Source organism: Neovison vison, chromosome 7, assembly GCF_020171115.1.
Source record: "Neovison vison isolate M4711 chromosome 7, ASM_NN_V1, whole genome shotgun sequence".
In the NCBI taxonomy this organism is placed as follows: domain Eukaryota; kingdom Metazoa; phylum Chordata; class Mammalia; order Carnivora; family Mustelidae; genus Neogale; species Neogale vison.
In genome coordinates, this window is record NC_058097.1 from 198,096,190 (window position 1) to 198,114,327 (window position 18,138).

Sequence of the window (18,138 nt, forward strand, 5' to 3'; positions counted from 1 at the left end):
TCGCCACTGAGCATGGAGCATGCCTTCTAGGGGTGGGGAGATAAGAAACAGATGCCCACAGAGGGTGGCAACAGCTCAGATGCCAGGACCCAGAGTGATGGGGGTGGGGAGCTCAGTGATCGGAAGCCTTATCCACAGAGGAGCTGTGTGGGTTGACACCTCTGACGATGATAGAGGGTGTGATCAAGAAATAATTTGGGTGGAGTGTCCTGGCTGAGGAAACGCCAGAGCAAAGGTCGAGCAGCCAGCCGCACTCACTACCCTGTGGGTAAGGAGGCCAGGGTGTCACCGAGGGCTGAGTCACAGGGAAGCGACACACACCGGGATGGGAGGGACACGTGGGAACCGGTCACTCTGGGTCGTATGGACCAGGGGTGATTTGGGATTTCATTCTAAGTGTTGTGTGAAGCCAAGAAGGGTTTACACAGAGACTTGACATGATCCCTGATTGATGTTTTTAAAAGGTCACTCTGGCTGCTCTGGGGAGAATGGGACCAGGCCGCTTGCAACTGTCCCCATGCCCAACCCGTGCCTCGCCAACTCCAGCCTCCATCTGGGACCAAGGGATGCATGCTTTCTCTAGTTATCCCATTTCCTGGCATTCGGGATCTACCCGCAAAAGACCCACCAGTGACCAGAGGAAGGTCAGTTACAGCCCGTGGTGCTGGTTTGCCAGCATTTTTGCAGACCCCGAGGGTCCGTGAGATTCAGAGCATAAATGCATAGACCCGTGTTTGCCCATAGGAGCCTGGGTGCATTTACACCTGGAGCCGTAAACTGCAGGGGCCAAGCTTTGCCTTGCAGCCCAGCACAGCAGGGCACCCACTGTCCCACCCGCTGGCAAGCATCACAGGACCTGGGTTCAAGTCCTGTCTCTGCCCCACACTTTTGCAACCTCTCACAACTCACAGTATCTCTCCCATCCAGAGAACCCCGTCTCCAGAGCACAGAGGGTGGAGCAGAGGTTCCCTGCGGCCCTTCCAGATCCCAGAGGCAAGAACAAGCCAGAGGCAGCTACAGAGAACCATCTGGAATCTCTGAGTCCGGGCCCTGGGCCTCAGCCGGGGCTCACCACCAGGGCAGGGATGCAGCAGCCCTGAGCCCGCCCCGCTCTCCCAGGGCACAAGCCAGCCGTTTCGAGGCAGAGAGGTTTGGAAACACTCACCTGTGTTATTTTTCTTATCTTCCTTTCCTCATTTTCCTTTTCCCCTGACTCAGACAACCCCAGGAAAGGCTAAGAAAGAGGAAGGCAGAGGACGGGGGCATCTTTTTCCTGGCTTTTGAAGTTCAAAAGGCTAGGCCTCCAGAGGAAAGGAAAGACCTCCAGGCACTCATTCCGGGTAAAGAGCCAAGCTTCCAGAGCCCCCACCCAGCTCCGATGGCGGCTGCTGAAACCAGAGGCTGTGGCCCACTCCAGGTTCAGGCAGGAGGAGGATTTATAAACAATGGTAAAGGATGCCTGGGTGGCTCAGTCGGTTAAGGGTCTGCCTTTGGCTCAGGTCTCGATCCCAGCATCCTGGGATCCAGCCCCATATCAGGCTCCCTGCTCACTGGAGAGTCTGCTTCTCTTTCTCCCTCTGCCTCCTCTGCCCCTTCCCTCCTCTCCTCCTTTTCCCACCTCTCTCCTCTCCCTCTCCCCTCCTCTCCCCCTGCTCCTGCTCGGTGCTCTCTCTCTCTCTCTCTCTCTTTCTCAAATAAATAAACAAAACCTTTTTTAAAATTTTAAAAAATAAAACAACAATAAGCCCACTACAAACAACAGTACCATCACAGGCTGGTAATGCGGGACATCAAGCTCCAGGCGCCCTCACCAGCACAAAGCCCTCCACCATCTCGGTCCCGCACAAGCCCCTGGAAGTTAGGCACAACCCTGGGGAGGAAGGATCCCCAACATGACTGTGACTAAATTTTCATCCCTTTAACAGAATGAAGGCTTTAGGCTGAAATTACATGCTAATTTAGTTACAGTATAAATACTGTATATTATGTATTATATGCAATGTGTATGTTACATACATCTATGAGATAAATATACATTATATAATATATATTACATAAAATGTATAAACACAAATATAAACTGTAACTATTTTAGTTATAAAAATAGATAGAGGGGCGCCTGGATGGCTCAGTTGGTTAAGCATCTGCCTCCAGCTAAGGTCGTGATCCCAGGGTCCTGGGATCAAGCCCCCAAGACAGTCTCCCTGCTCAGCAGGGAGTCCGCTTCTCCCTCTGCCTGCCGCTCCCCGTGCTTGAGCTCGCTCCCTCTCTCTCTCTCTGTGTCAAATAAAAAAATAAAATCTTTAAAAATAAAATAAAAATAGAAAAAGACAATGATGATGGATAGAGAAAGGGAAGCCCCACTGCACTGTGTGGACACCGGGGCTTGAGAGCCCGCCTTGCCCCGCTGGAGCCCAAGTGGCGTGGTGCCCAGAGGGGACAGCACGGTGCTTGTCTGGGGGGGACAGACAGAGACCCAGGGGCCCAGCAGGCTCCTCTTGGGTAGGACACCCCTTGCCTCAGACTAAGAGCCAGAGGGAACTCGAGGTGGTCTTCCCCACAGCCCGTCATCCCTGTGCATCTAGGACAGCTGCAGCCCGGCAGAGCCACGAGGCCGGCCAACCGGCATCTGCTGACCACGGCGACTCCTGTCCCCCAGGACGGCTGAGAGCAGGGCCGTACGACCCACCCAGAGGGGCCTGAGAGGTGACCTGCCACGTCTGTGGGTGGAAAGAGGCCCAGAACAGCGAAGGTGAAAGAGGACAGACACAAAAGGTAGGATCTGGATGACTCACCACTGAACAAAGAATATGCAGAGTTAAGCAAGCTTCCTGGGAAAGGGCAAGAAGTGTTATGTCAACCCCCCAGCCTGCTGCCCAAATCCCCAAAGCTGGCCTGTCAAGTGAAGGGGAACCAGTTTCCACTCGCAGAACAGGGACTTCCATCAAATGGATTGTCCCCACCCCTCAAGAGAGCTGGTCCCAGGCAAAGAACCAGCGGGCTCTGCCAGGCTCCACGGGGACCGGCCCCAGTTCGCAGGCCTGATCGGCCCTCTCACCCTCCGAGTTTCAGCTCATCCGCCTGCCCGGCTGGGGAGCCAAGAAAGGGCTCTGATCCTCTACAGGTCATGGCCTGACTCACCCCCACCCCTCCCTGAAACTCTCAGGTTCAGCCACCAGAAACAGCTAACTCCAGGGTCACTTCCCACCTGGGTTCGACGTCCAGCCCGGGTGGGCAATGGGTACCAGAGGGTGCTCTCAGCCGCCCCAGAACCATCTCTGCCGGCTCCTGCCCTGGTCTGGGGCTGAGAGACAACTTGCTCTGGGAAAATGACCAAGATTCCCGTGGGAAATCAGAGCAGTGGCCGCGGACACGCCGCCTCCTTCTCCCACCTTCCTACCCCCGACCCCCACCCCTGCAGATGGAACAGACAGACTTCAGCCTGAAGAATCAGCACCGCCAGACCCCCGCAGCAGGTCTGAATCCGGGCATCTCTCCTACAGGGCAAGTCCCCAGAGCAAGAGGCACCGTGTGTGACTTCTAATGGCAGAAAAACTGGGAAAAATACAGACGCCCATCCCTAAGGTACTGGTAACTCCAATTATATGACATCCTACAAGGGATATTCTGGAATTGGAAAAAAAAAAAAAATCAAGTACATCTCTAAGTGCCAAAGTTTCAAAAGATATCCCAGACATAATATGAAGTGGAAAAGGCAAGATCCACAGCTCTGTGTATCAAATGATACAATTATGTGCGGGTTCTTCTGTATTTGACACTCATCCCACCGTCCGTTCGCTCCCTTTCTCTGAACGACTCTGTGCCCCCAGGAAGCTGACCTCTACAGACCACAAAAGTGGGGCTCCCTCACTTGACCGAGCTGGGAACAATGTCAGTTGGTTGAGCCATGGAACATTCTAGCTATAGATCAGAGGACGGGACCAGAGACATGTTGAGGCGTTTCTTCCCTCTGATCCTTCTTTTCCTGTTCTGATAGTGGCTTGTGCCCCGACGAGGCCCACAGCTGCAAGTACGGGGAGAGCGGACCCGAGGCCCTCCTAGTTGATGTTCCCACCCCACGTCATATCAAACATTGAAATATACCCACTTCTCGGGCGCCTGGGTGGCTCAGTGGGTTGAAGCCTCTGCCTTCGGCTCAGGTCATGATCCCAGGGTTCTGGGATCGAGCCCCGCATCGGGCTCTCTGCTCAGCAGGGAGCCTGCTTCCTCCTCTCTCTCTGTCTGCCTCTCTGCCTACTTGTGATCTCTGTCTGTCAAATAAATAAATTAAATATTTTTTTAAAAATTATAAAAAATATATATATACCCACTTCTCACACTATGCATAATTTTGGCTATACATTTTTTAAGGGGCTTATCTTTTTTTTTTTTTTTTAAAGATTTTATTTATTTATTTATTTGAGAGAGAGAGACAGTGAGAGAGAGCACGAGCGAGGAGAAGGTCAGAGAGCGAAGCAGACTCCCCATGGAGCTGGGAGCCTGATGCGGGACTCGATCCCGGGACTCCAGGATCACGCCCTGAGCCGGAGGCAGTCGTCCAACCAACTGAGCCACCCAGGCGTCCCTTTTTTTATTTAAGGGGCTTATCTAAACTTAATAATTCTGATCCTGGAATCAATAAAGCCTTTTGCTCCTAAAAAATAATAATAATAATAATAATAATTCTGATCCTGAAACATATTATCCATTTTGTTCATACAATTGAAACTTCATGGCTTCTTATAGAAACCTAGGTCATAGCTGAACCGAGTTGCAATAAGCAAGGTGAAATGATGTTACCTAGATAAATATTCATTACTTACAATTTTGAGGATTTCTTTTCCTATTCTGGAGCCTGTAGATACATGATCACTAGGGGAGGGGGGCATTCTCAAAAATTCACAGGACCTGGGCCTCATGGCTGGTGGCCAAAATGGCTGGACCGTCCAAAAGTTGCCAGGCGCTCCTGGGTCAGTGCAGGGATCAGCCCTAGGAGACGCCAGGGTAGAAGAGAGTAAGCCAAACCCACAGGGGAAAATCCACTCTGCTCAGGGGTTGCTTCCAGAGCCAGAAGCCCAGGGTAGGAGGCTGAATTCTGCAGCTTGCCCAGTGAGCTGACCCCATGAGCTGCTCTCATGAACCTGTGGCCAGACCGCCTGACCAGTCCCCCTTCAGCAACCCAGCCAGATGGGCAGGATCAGAATGGCCCACCCACGCCTCCACCCTGTTTCCTGGGCCATGCTGGGACTCGCAGCAAGCCGGATGCCCACACTGGCTGCCCCCCAGCTTCCTGCTCACTAGGATACACCGAGCCCTGAGCCCAGGGGCTGAACGTCCGGACCCAGTCGATAGCTCTGGCCTTATGGAATGGGAGCTGCTGCTGGCTCATGCCCTCCCGCCCACCATTGCTACCTGACCCTTAAGTGGGTTCTGCAGAGGCTCCCCAAGGGGCAGTGAACGTGACTCACCAACCTGGCACACGTGCACACACACACACACACACACACACCTGAATGCTCAGGGGAGACCGGCAGGCCTAGGCCTTACAGTCCAAGTCCCCAAGGGAGACTTCTGGATCCCGTGGGACCCTCAGGCTCTGGCTGAGGCTCCTTCTCCGGCTCCTCTCATGGGCCAGAACCAGGCATACCCTCCAAGGCAGACTTCCTGGTCACTCCCCCAGCCCTGCCCCTGAAGCTCTAGCAACCCGGGGTCAGGGCTCACACAGACCCGTGCACGGCGAACACAGAGTAGAGTTCTGGTTGGGGGCAGGGGTGGGGGGGCGCTGCTGTCAGGAACCAGGCAAATTCACTGCCGTACCTGCAGTGCCCATAACCAAGCCGCTTGTCTTCCCTTGGACAGTTTATCTTTGCACAGTGACCGGGTCACTGCCCAGCGTAGCCAGAAATGGTGGCTCCCAGCCCTCCCCCTGTGCTAAGGCTGGCTCGAAGGTTCTGGCCTGGCGTTCCCAGTGTGTGGGGTTTCAGGATTTGAGAAGCAAGTGTTCGAGTCTACAAATGTCCCCCAGCCTCATACCTGGAAGGACCCTGCCCCGGGAACAGCAGGGGTTCACTGTCCCTGAGGCTGTCACATCCGAGCCTCCCTAATGGCAGGAGAGATGTTAGATGTCAGGTTCCCCAGCGACCCAAGAGCCAGCTCTTCTGTTCCCAGGACCTCAAACCAGGAAGGTGGGATGGATGCAGGGAACAGAGTCTAAGGCTGTGGGTGACATGCTGGGAGACCCACAGGCTTCAGCCACTCTTGCCACCAGCTCACAGAGGAACCGACCCACTAGGGGCAACACTGAGAGGGCTTCAAGGTACCCTGGGGCATCCCGCATGTGACTCACACTCCTGAGACTGAGCCTGAAGGATGGGCTGGCCTCAAGAGACCAACCAGGTCACTGGATCGTGGATTCAGACCCAGACGGAAGGGGGTATTTATATCATGGGGGTTTTGTTTTCTTTTCTTTTAATAATGAAAAGCTTCTTATTTTCAGCTTTCAGTGGGTTATTTTTTTAACCTCTTAGATAAGTAGCCCCTCAAATAAACCTACCATGAATCAGTGATATTCCCAAAGTAGAGGGAAATAATCAGACTAAACCTCGGGGCCTTACTCTGATGCCCAGAGCTGATGGCCCCAGAAGGAGCTGAACAAGGAAGAGAAGGACCTGGGTAGTTGACTGACAGGCCTGGGGTGACCCTCAGAGAACACCACGGGGGGAGCACCCTCAGAGTTGTGTCTATGCCCATGCACTTGGTGGTAGACATGGGGCTGGGTCAAGATGACCCCAGGGAAGGTGAGGCATCACCTTCCAACCAAGTTGGTTGGTTGGTGAGATCATTTGCTGAGATATGAATCCTGGGGAAAGATCTACCAGGCATAGGAGCAAAGATCATGAGGTTGACTTTGTACAAAGTGAGTCTGACGGCCTTTGAAAAATTTAGGTGAGGATGTCTAGCGAGCATTGGATGGTCAAGGCTACAGTTTAAGAACGCTGCGGTGGAGATATAAAGGAGTTGTCTTATCATAGGAGGTAACCGAAACTGAGCAGGGATGAGTTGCCCAGGGAGAGAGTACAGAGGAGCGGGGGAAGGGGGAGGAGGAAGGAACATGGAGGAACAGAGGAACCAGAAAAGGAGCCTCCAGAGAGAGATGGTGGGAACAAGAACAGGACATGCACAGTTCCCCCTGCTGCCAACAAACCATGGGGAATAGCATGGGTGGCCCTCAATGGCACGGACAGAGGTCTTTCACAAAGGCGGCATTTTTAAGATGCTTGACCTGATAAACTATCTTGTTGACACTCATCGGGCCGTTCTCTGCACAGCCACCGGGCTGTGTCCCCAAGCGGTCACACCGTGTGTCCAGGAAACCCTCCCTGGTTCAGGGAGAACACATGGAGAGACCCTCGCTCTATGAGTCTACAACACAGGGGACATGAAAATACTCCTGGGCATTCCAAGCTTCTTGACACGGCTTATGTACAGGTGGACCTCAGAGCTCCTCTTTCTTTGTAGAAGCCCACCTACCACCTCCTGCTCCAGGATCAGGTCAGGAGCATGGATGTCAGCTAAACCATCGCTAAGCCATGGCAGCTCAGCATGTTGTGGACACAGCATGGGAGCTGGAAAAAAGAAAAAGCTCATCGTGATGGCTTAGGCTAAGTCCTGAGTATGGAAGCGGATCCTCCCTACCCTGGTCATGCATGAGTAGACTTGGACAAATTGAAAGATTTGTAGACTTCCAACTTGAAAGGCCTTCCTCTCGAAGCTTCCCAGCAGGGACAGGCAAATACAGTAGTCAGCAAGGTTCATTCACAGAGCACGCTCTCCACCCCAGCACCACTTACGTGCAACAGATCATAGCATCAGGCTCCCTGTACAGACATGGAACTCGAGGCAGAGGGGTTACCCGCTTCACACAAGATAATACAGCTAGCATTAACCATGGATCCAGGATTCAACCCAGCCCAATTCTAAAACCTGTTCTGCACTTTATTATTTTATTATTTATTGTATTTTATTTTATTATTATCTATCCTTTTTATTACTTTTTTAATTTGTGGTAAAATGCATGTAACAAATTTATTATCTTAATCATTTTGCGATGCTAAGTTCAGTGGCAGCAAGACTTTCCCCGTGCCGTGCAACCACCATCCTCCTGCAGAACATTCTCACCTCCCCAAGCTGAGACTGTCCCATCAGACAAAGACAACTGCCCATTCTCCTCCCCTGGTAGCCTCCGACAAGCCCATTCGATTCTCTGTCTGCACAAACCTGACACTTCTAAGGACTTCATCTAAGTGGGGTCATGCCACGTTTGTCTTCTGTGACTGGCTTGTCGCTTAGCATAATGTCCTGAGGGGACATCCATGCTGTGGCAGGTGTCATATCTGTTCTCTCTTTAAAAACTTGTTTTGAGGGGCGCCTGAGTGGCTCAGTGGATTAAGCCGCTGCCTTCGGCTCAGGTCATGATCTCAGGGTCCTGGGATCGAGTCCCGCATCGGGCTCTCTGCTCAGCGGGGAGCCTGCTTCCCTCTCTCTCTCTCTACCTGCCTCTCTGCCTACTTGTGATGTCTCTCTGTCAAATAAATAAATAAAATCTTTAAAAAAAAAAAAAACTTGTTTTGAGGGGCGCCTGGGTGGCTCAGTGGGTTAAGTTGCTGCCTTTGTCTCAGGTCATGATCCCAGGGTCCTGGAATCAAGTCTCACATCGGGCTCCTTGCTCGGCGGGGAGCCTGCTTCTCTCTCTCTGCCTCTCCCTGCCACTCTGCCTGCTTGTGCGCTCGCTCTCTCTCTCTCTCTCTCTCTCTGACAAATAAATAAATTAAGTAAATGAATAAAATCTTTTTTTAAAGATTTTAAATAAAATAAATAAAATCTTTTTTTAAAAATTCGTTTTGCAGAGCCTCTGGGTGACTCAGTCATTTAAGCCTCTGACTCTAGGTTTCAGCTCAGGTTATGATCTCGAGGTGGTAAGATTGAGCCTCAAATCCAGGCCCCATGATCAGTGAGGAGTCTGCTTCAGGGTCTCTTTCTCCCTCCTCAGATTGTGTGTGCGCTCTCTCTCTCTCTCGCAAGTAAATAAATAAATATTTTTTAAAAATTCATTTTGATGAAATCTTGCCATTTGCAACAACATAGATGGAACGAGAGGGTATTATGCTAAGTAAAATCAGTCCATCAGAGAAAGACGATTATCACTGATCTCACTGATATGAGGAATTTGAGAAACAGGACAGAGGATCACAGGGGCAGGGAGGGGAAAATGAAACAAGATGAAACCGGAGAGGAAGATAAACCATAAGAGACTCTTAATCTCAGGAAACAAACCGAGGGTTGCTGGTGGGGAGGGGGGGTGGGAGGGGGGAGGGATGAGGGATGGCTGAGTGATGGACGCGGGGGGGGGGTAGGTGCTATGGGGAGTGCTGTGAATTCTGTAAGACTGTTGATTCACAGACCTGTACCCCTGAAGCAAATAATACATTATATGTTGATTTTTAAAAATTTGTTTTGAGGGGCCCCTGGGTGGCTCAGTCCGTTAAGTATCCCCTTCTTCATTTTGGCTCCGGTCTTCATCCCCGGGTTGTGAGTTCGAGCCCTGTGTCAGGCTCCACGCTGGGGTGAGGAGCCTACTTTAAAAAACAAAACAAAACAAAACAAAACAAAAACGTGTTTCGAATCAATAGCATATTTACACAATTCCAAATTGCAAGGGCACCAAAGTGTTGAAAGTGAAAATCTTCCTTTCTCAGTCTCCCTCCCGCGTGGTTCTTCCTTCTGGAAGCAGCCAGTACCATCAGTTTCAGAGAGCTTTTATGCATACGCAAGCAGTTACCTTCGTGGATTCCTTTTTGCTCTTTTTCATTCTGGTATTTTTCTACTCTGCTCTGCCTCGTGGTTGTTTCTCTCCCCTCCGCAGTCCGCACGGAGTCTTTCCACTGTTCATTCAGAGGCTCTCCCTCTCCTGATCTGTCGGCTGCATTGTCTGGACACACAGCGGCTTGCTCAGCAAGTTCTCTTGGCTGGATAGTTTGGAATTTGTGGTCTGAGTCATGTTTAGGCACCTCTGAGCCCCATCGTGGCCTCCAGAGACCACAGGGCGAGCGGGGCTCCTGTACTGCTTCACGCCATGGCTCCCTGTTTAGCGACCATGACATGAGAGAGTCAAGTGAACAACCACACAGTTAAAACACTCTGTGGGGAGCCTGTAGCAGAGGGGTATAGAAATGAGAGATCAGCCACGGGAACTGCAGGTGGAGAAGCTCCACTCTCTCCCCCTCCCCCACCCTCTTCCACCTGGCATCTTCTCTCGCTCAGGAAATAGCACCCCTGCACCCAGATGCCGCAGCCGGAAACCCGCCCGGCTCATCGTCTCACCTCCCCCTGCCTCACCCGCCCTGTTCTAGCCAGCACGGAGCCTGTCCCCGTGTCTCCCAGACCCTCACCCCACTGCCTTCAGTGGCTCCAAAGCCCACGGTCCCTTCTGCCAAGCTGCTCGGCCACCCCCTCCCGCAGAATAGTCTGGGGCAGCCCATCCAAAGGGAAATCAGACCCCATCTCCCCAGATTAAAACCTTCCAGACTGTGCACCCCTGTCCACAGCAGCGTTGTTCGCAATAGCTAGAAGGCGGACACAACCCAACTGCCCGACAAATGGATAAGCAAAATGTGGTCTGCACATACGATGGGATATTATTTGGCCTTAAAAGTAAAAGAAATTCGGCAACACACCCCATGGATGACATGTGGCTTGAGGACACCACACTAAGTGAAACGAGCCATTAGGAAGGCCGAAGACGACAGGATGGCACAGAGAGGAGGCACTTAGTGATCAAAATCCTAGAGCCAGACGGTAGAAGGGGGACTGCCAGGGACTGGAGACGGAGGGGAGTTCGTGTCTAATGGGGACAGTTTCCGTTTTATAAGACAAAAAGAGCCACAGGGAGGGATGGTGGGGACAGCTGCACAACGTGAATGGATTTAACACACTCAGTGGTACTAGTGAAAGTGGTAAAGACGGGAGACTTTGTGTTACGTGTATTTTAGCACATTTTTTAAAAGCATTAAAAAAAGAAACCCCTTCCAGGGCTTTCCAGGACTGTGAGCATAGAGACCTTACTTAGCAGGAGGCAGTGCGAGATCCGGGTCCCCGCTTCCTTCCCACTGCAGGCACTACGGGCCCCCTGTGTCCCTGGGGCACACCCTGGTTCTTCCAATTGGAGGGCCAGGGTGCTGGGCCTCCCTGCACCCAGACCCCATGCTGGGGGTCTCAGTAGGAAGTCACCTGCTCAGAGCAACTGCCCACTGACTCCCCCACCTACTTTCTACCCCATGTCCGGCTTCGTGCCCCCCAGCACCTAGGACCCCTTCAGTTAGGTCCCTGGCTTCACGGCCCGCTTGCCGCTCTCTACTCCCAACACAAAGCTCCTCAGCATCGGGGACCCGGGCCTGCTTCATCCATCACGGCCAGCTGCCATGGGTCGATGCCGCCACAGAAACTGGGGCTGAGATGGAGTGTGGAGGGCAAGACCGCCATCACAGGTAGTAACCGTGTGGGGAAGGGGCCTCAGGAGGCTTGGGCAGAGGGAAAGGCAGCTGGCAATGCTACTCTGGTGAAATCTCAGCCTGCCGAGCCAGAGGTTCTAGAGTAGGCGTCGCCCCCTGGAGTGGTTCTGGGCAGGGCAGAAGCACAGTCCTTGCTTGGTTGCCAGAGGGGAGCGGCCCAGGAAGGGCGCGACCTTGAGCCAGGCAGCGTTCAGTGCCCCAGGCAGACCCCAAAGTGACAGGCATCTAGTGGCTCTCTGCTGACCATGCTCCTCGCTACCAGGTGACAAGCTCTACCTGGGGCTCCAGCCAATGCTTCTCCATATTTACCCCAACCCCCAACCCCTAGTAGGTGCTCAGAATGAATGAAGGAGTGAATGAATGAATGAACGAATAAACGTTTGCTTGGGTCTTGAAGTACAAACAGGATTTGAAGGAGACAAAGCGGGAGACACGTATTCCGGGCATGAGGCATCCTTTGTGCAAAGGTAGAAAGGCATGAAGAAACACATGGGATGTTCCTGAATCCACAAACACAAAGATAGGGTCAAATCACTATGTGGGGAAGTCAGGGAACGAGGCTCAAATGATAAGCAAAGGCCAGTGGACAAGGGCCTTGTAGGTCACACTAGAATTTTACCCTGTCAGCAAAAGGATGCTTTCGAAGGGTTCGAAGAAGAAGAATTGACATGCTCATCTGTGTTTAGAAAGATCGTTCTGCTGGCCTTCCTGAGGACGGCCAAGGAGGGAAACCGAGGGACGGGAGGCCGTCCAGGAGTTGGCTTTGAGCAGGTGGCCTGTGTCCTGAGGCACAGGTACTAGGGGAGGACAGGAGAAGCCATAGCTGTGCTGTGGGGGCTGAGAAGGGGCTACAGCCAAAGCCTGGAACAGCCAACAGGGAGGTACAGTCAGTGAAGAGAACAAGGATGGTCGGTCGGCAAGGAAATCAGGAAAGAATGCGGCCATGGGAGCGCAGGAGAGAGAACAGTTCAAGAATGAAAAAGTCAAGAGGGTCAAGGCCATTAAGAGGTCAAGCGAGATAAGGCCTGAAGTGCCCATGGATTTGGCTACCAGGAGGGCAGGACTCCAGAGCAGCTTCGGGTGGGAGCAGACCCAGCCCAGGCCAGTACATTCTCCAGTCTGATCTGAGGCTTGCGTTTCTCATGGGCTTTCTGGAGAAAGTCTTTATCTGTCAACATGCCTCATTCCAGGGTCTCCCTTAAGTCTGGCCACGGAGATGTTCTAGTCCAAGCAGCCTCCGGCCGCCATCTTTGGAAAGGCGATGGGAGGAGCCCAATGGAGCATCAGGAGTCCCAAGCCTTCATCCTGTGACGCCATGTGTGAGGGGTCTTAGGCCTCGGTTTCCCCTGGGGTCATGGGTCCTGGAGGACTCTGCAGTTGCCTCTGTTGATCTGGACTGTCCCAGCGCTCAGGTTCGATGAGAGGGTAGCCAGGTGCCCACACCCTCTAACTTGAGTCCCCTTGTGGCCACCACATAGGACTCTGGGTTTCCCCATCCAAGTGCCCCATTGTGTGAACTCAGTTCCAATGAGGAAAGAAACCGGGTTGCGAAAAGAGAATATTTACTTTTCCCACCAAGCTGATACCCAGGTAAATAGTGTGGTCCCATCAGTGGAGCCCAGCCCTGCCCTCTTCCCCCCCTCCAGGTACAGCCTGGAGCATTTAAGAAGGCACCCCAATGGGCATGTCTCACACAGGACCCCAACCCCGATCCAGAGACAGGCCAGCCCCTCACTCGCCAGCCTCCTGCCCACCATGAAGCTCACTGTCATCTTCACCCTGGCCTCCCTCGCTCTCTGCTGCAGCCTTGGTGAGTTCCCAGAGCCCTTCTCCCCCAAGCCAGGCTCAGGAACCCTTCCTGCTCCCCAGTTCTGCTTAGAACAGGGGGCAGCTGTTTAGCTGAAATGCAGACCCCCTGGCCGGGAAGCCGGGTCTGTGAACAGACCCATCTTGGGAACTTGGGGAGCACCCTGAGCCTGTGAGGAAACCTAGAAGGGGTCTGATCTTCCGTGGCCAACCACCTCAGAATTGCAGCTTTGGAACAGACTAAAGGCAGGGATGGAAGAGATCTCATAATGGATGTGTGTTCAATGACCAACAGAATAGGAACAATGAGCCCCTCAGAGCCCAGTCTTGGAGAGATCCCAAGATGGCAAGAGACCTTGGTACAGTGCCGCCTTCAGGTCTGGGGTCTCCACACCACTCTGGCAACCAAGGGGGCTAGAAGGAGCTTCAGAGCATCATGCCTCCAAAAGAAATCCAAGCTAAGGCAAGGTCTCCCATTCTGGATGGAGAGGAATATTCTAGAAAGGGATCTTCCCTTTGGGAGACTGCCAACCCAGAGTGGAGTTTTCTAATTATTTTTGTCCTCTGCCAAAAGGACTAGGAGTCTCTGAATAGTTGCAGCTGTCACTAAAAGGAAAGGAATGAGGGGTGGGGGGAGAGGAAGGGAGAGAAGGAGGGAAAGAGGGAGGGAAGGAGGGAGGGAAGGAAGGAGGGAAGGAGGGAGGAGGATCCCACCTCTATCCAAGCCCCCTGTTCTTTTGGGAATTGAGTTACGTGGTTTTTACTCTGTATCCGCTTCTTCTACTTTTAGTAAGCAAACAAAAAGTTTTTTAGCAAACTTCAATTAGTTCACTTTGAAAGTCTCATGACACCCATGGCGATAAGTCTACGACCCTGGGGAGTGGCAGGGGAGTTGGAAAACCAAAACCAAGAGGCAATGGGGACAACTATTATGTAGAGATATTTGTTTTTAAGGAGAAATAACATCATTTTGGACCGACATCTACAGTTGACATACAATGAACAGCACAGGGCTCGGGAGTGCTGACTGCCCCCCACACACACAGTCAAAAATCTGCCTGTAACTTTTGACTGTTAACTACTCACAGCCCGCTGTTGACCAGAAGCCCTACCGATAATATGAACCACCAATGAACACACATTTTGTACATCGTGTGTATTATATACTGTGTTCTGACAATCATACCCGACTTTTTCTGAATTCTTTCATTTTCTCTAGGCTACTCAGTTCATCCATGAGTCTTTTCAAATCGTCACAAATCTCAAAAAAAAAAAAAATCCTATACATTTATTGAAAAAAATGTAAGGAGCCCCACGCAGTTCAGTCCGTGTTGTTCAAAGGTCAACTGTATGTTAGTTATACCTCAGCGCCGTCAACAGAGAGGGCGGCTCAGCAAGACAGAGCTGAAATATGGGAAGGGGTGCACCTGGGATGCCTCTGTATATTTGTGCGTGCACACATGGCATAATAAGAATAGTAATATCCCCCATTTATTTGGCACTACGTGCCAGTCGCTGTTCTGAACCCCTTTACATCCTTACAATAACCCTATCAAATAGGGATCTTATTCCCATCTTACAGATCATAAATGGAACTACACAAAGAGAAAGTAACTTGCCAGATGACATAGTAGAACAGGGCTCTACGTTCCGCCGAGGGTTTGACTTGTGGTGGCCACTTTGGGAGTCGCTAGAGTCCAGACAGGGAAGCGGAACTTGCGCACAAGGCAAAGAATTCAAGGATGGGGACCAACACGCAGGGTGTGGAAACCAGTGGCTCTCCCCCATGTTCCTGGGGCAGGGGCCTGAAAGGGGAGCACAGTCTGGGGAGTACTGCGGGCGAAAGGAACATAGCGGGGCCGGGCATGGACACAAGGGGCATGTGGGCAGCTGAGTCCACCACAGGGGCCCAGAGCTCGTGGTGCACACCTCTTCCCGGTCCAGCTCAGGGGCTTGCACTTGGCCCGGACAAGTCCTTCTTCCCAACAGAGCCTGAATCTGCCACATACCCGTCTCCCGCCCCGTGGCACCACTAACCATTGGAAGAGGTATGTTTCTGGTGGGACAACAACCAGAAACCCTCGGTAGCCTCTTCCCAAACCCCCACTGTTGCATAAAAGATCAGATCAGCAACAACTTTTATCACTCCCCAGCTTGGAGCTCTAACAGAAAGAACAAATAGCAAATGGCCCTGCCCCAACCCAGGAAGTGCAAGGAGGGCTCGGGCAGGCCAGGAAAAGTTGGCTGCAACCCCGGGAAGTCTTCCCACAGTTGGCCAAAGAACCAACTGCTTGGAGCACCACCAGATCTCACGTTCAACGCTATCCCATCCACCAAAAGGCAGCTATCTCTTGCTGACAGGCCCGCCCGCTTGCCTCTGGGACAGGTCCAGCCCGGGGGGGGGGGGCGGCCAGCTTGGAAAAGGGCCTGGACACGTGTCCTCTCTCTTTCCTGTGCTTCAGCTTCGGCAGAGATCTGCCCAGGCTTTCTGAATGTCATGAAAACCCTCTTCGTGGGCACGCTCTCCAGTTACGAGGCTGCACTTGAGTTTTTTGCCCCAGACGCCGCCATGAAAGATGGGATGATCCAGCTGAGGAATCTGGTGGACACCCTCCCCTCAAACACCACAGAGAACATCCTGAAGTTCACGGTAAAAAGCTCCTTTCCCCCTGTGCCTCTTAGCAGCGGATGCCCCCGGTCCCTGGCCTACAGCCTCGCCCCATTTTTTTGGAGCCGTTTCTAATCCAGAAAGGAAAATCCCAGTGCGAATAGTCCTTCCGGAAGCAGACTCGGTCCTCTTACCCTTTTTAAGCGGTTTCTGAGACATCATCAAAACTCTTACAAGCTTAGTTCTTTCTCGAGCTACTGACCCTCTTAATGGACATTGAGGTCTCTACATGCAGACATCTTGGTCTAACTTGGAGTTTCGCTCACTATTGTCTTGGTTTTTTCTTTTGTTTGTCTTGTTTTGTTTTGTTTTGTCTGTTTTAGGGCAAAGTCTTAAAAACCCCAGCGTGTGCTTAGGAATTAGAAGCGGAAGATCTCCAGCTGCTGGAACTCCTGCGGCTCCCCAGACTTTTCCTTCACTCTGTCCCCAGCCTGGCTCCCTTTAATAAATTTTAAGCATCTCACTTTTGTGCCCTGCACCCCTGCCTCTTTTTTGCTCACCTGCTAGAGTGAGGAGGTCGGCCACTGCGAGGGTAAGGTCAGCAGGTGCAGAGAAAGGCCGTGGCCGTGCAAACACGTCTCCAAGGGACCCAGGGGTCTCACTTCCAGACCCCCAACACACACCAGTCTAGCCACACGTGGCAAGACATACACTCCTTCTCCTCCGCAGAAAGCCACCCAGGGACCTGCTCAAACTTAAGCTATAGGATAACAAAATGGGGTCCGTATAGGGTGGCGGCTGACCTCAGACAGACTCCTCAACCTCCGGCCATTTAGTGATGAAATTAACTAGTCTGCAAATATTTAAGCTGATTATGCTACCCAGACATACCTGCAAGCAAAGACGGAGCCTTCCAGAGAGTCCCATCTCCCAATGATCTATGGAAAAGTCCGTTTCTAGCATGTGGACAGAGCAGTTGAGCAGTTGGGATCCCTTAAGGGCCGGGAGCTGGGCCTCAGCACACCTCACGTCACACACAGCGCACAATCACTCCCAGTAGGAATCAGATTCCTGTAAGACACTTCAGCAACAAAGGCTTCAGGGGGAATAGGTTCAGTCCCTTGATTAGGGATCCAGGGGGTATGGGATGCTGTTGAGGGTGACAGACCCTGGCTCCTCAAGGCCAGCAGGGCAGTTTACACGGGGTCCCCAGAGATGGTAGGTTAAGTATTTTGTTCACTTCATATATGCTACATGAAATTATTTATCAAACTATTTTTTAAAGGGGGTAGAGAATAGGAAAAAAAAAAAAACCTCCTTATGCATTTTCTAGATCATTTATCTGTCCCCATTGTTAGGACATTGTATTTCCAGGTTGGTTGGTTTGGTTTAAGTAGCCTCCCTAACCTGTGTGGAGCCCAACGCGGGGCTTGAATTCACGACCCTGAGATAAGACCTGCACTGAGATCAAGAGGAGGACGCTTCACGTACCTTGCCACCCAGGCCCCCCTCTATTTCCAGGTTTAAATCACAAAAGCCTACAAGTCAAACCATCCATTCATATCAGTCTTCCTTTAAGGACGTCTCTGCCCAAAAGAGGATCCGGGGCGGGGCGGGGCGGGGGGTGGGGGGCCGTGTCACAGACGCAGGGCTGGTCGGCACTGGGTTACTGCTGTCCACCATCCACGGGGTGATGCTCTCGCGTCCTGACTCGCACCCATGATCCATTCCCTGAGTCCCTGTTCAGCCAACTTTCCTGCAGAAAGAGTCTGTCTTCTGTGCCAAAGGAGTCTTCAGGCATGAAATCAATCCCTAGATGTTTACTGGCACTTTCGATGAGCGCATAGTGGCGCTGGGCATTCTGAGGACCCGGGAGCAGATTTCATAACCCAACAAGTATGTGTAAAGCACTTGCTCTGGGCCAGGAGCGCGCGGAGGCCCGAGTATGGCGGTGTGAATGGACAGGGGCTCCGGTTCTCCGCGGGCTGTAATCCCACGGGAAAGCTCACTCGCTCTGGCAAAAAATAAATAAATAAATAAGTCGGCAAACAGGTGCATGAAACAGCGACAAACACCCTGAAAGAAATCCATGGAGTGATGCGACCAGGAGTAGCTTGGAAAGGCCAACTGTAGCTCGGGAGGCCCCCTTCTTAGGAT

At 52.1% G+C, this 18,138-nt stretch overlaps 1 protein-coding gene across 1 annotated transcript; it reads left to right on the top strand.

Moving 5' to 3' along the window:
- Window positions 1–13,234: 13,234 nt before the first annotated feature.
- SCGB1A1 (secretoglobin family 1A member 1) lies at window positions 13,235–16,504 on the top strand. Its single transcript, XM_044261173.1, has 3 exons — window positions 13,235–13,377; window positions 15,836–16,023; window positions 16,365–16,504. Exons 1-3 carry the CDS (start codon window positions 13,323–13,325, stop codon window positions 16,395–16,397), a joined length of 276 nt encoding a protein of 91 aa, XP_044117108.1. The 5' UTR covers window positions 13,235–13,322; the 3' UTR covers window positions 16,398–16,504.
- The last annotated feature ends 1,634 nt before the right edge of the window (window positions 16,505–18,138 follow it).

What these genes read in the sequence shown, in the direction of transcription:
- SCGB1A1 (XM_044261173.1), top strand. Translation starts at nt 13,323, where the DNA reads ATGAAGCTCACTGTCATCTTCACCCTGGCCTCCCTCGCTCTCTGCTGC. An exon ending in CGCTCTCTGCTGCAGCCTTG is followed by an intron (nt 13,378 to 15,835) that starts GTGAGTTCCCAG and finishes CCTGTGCTTCAG; the next exon opens with CTTCGGCAGAGATCTGCCCA. An exon ending in AGAACATCCTGAAGTTCACG is followed by an intron (nt 16,024 to 16,364) that starts GTAAAAAGCTCC and finishes TGTCTGTTTTAG; the next exon opens with GGCAAAGTCTTAAAAACCCC.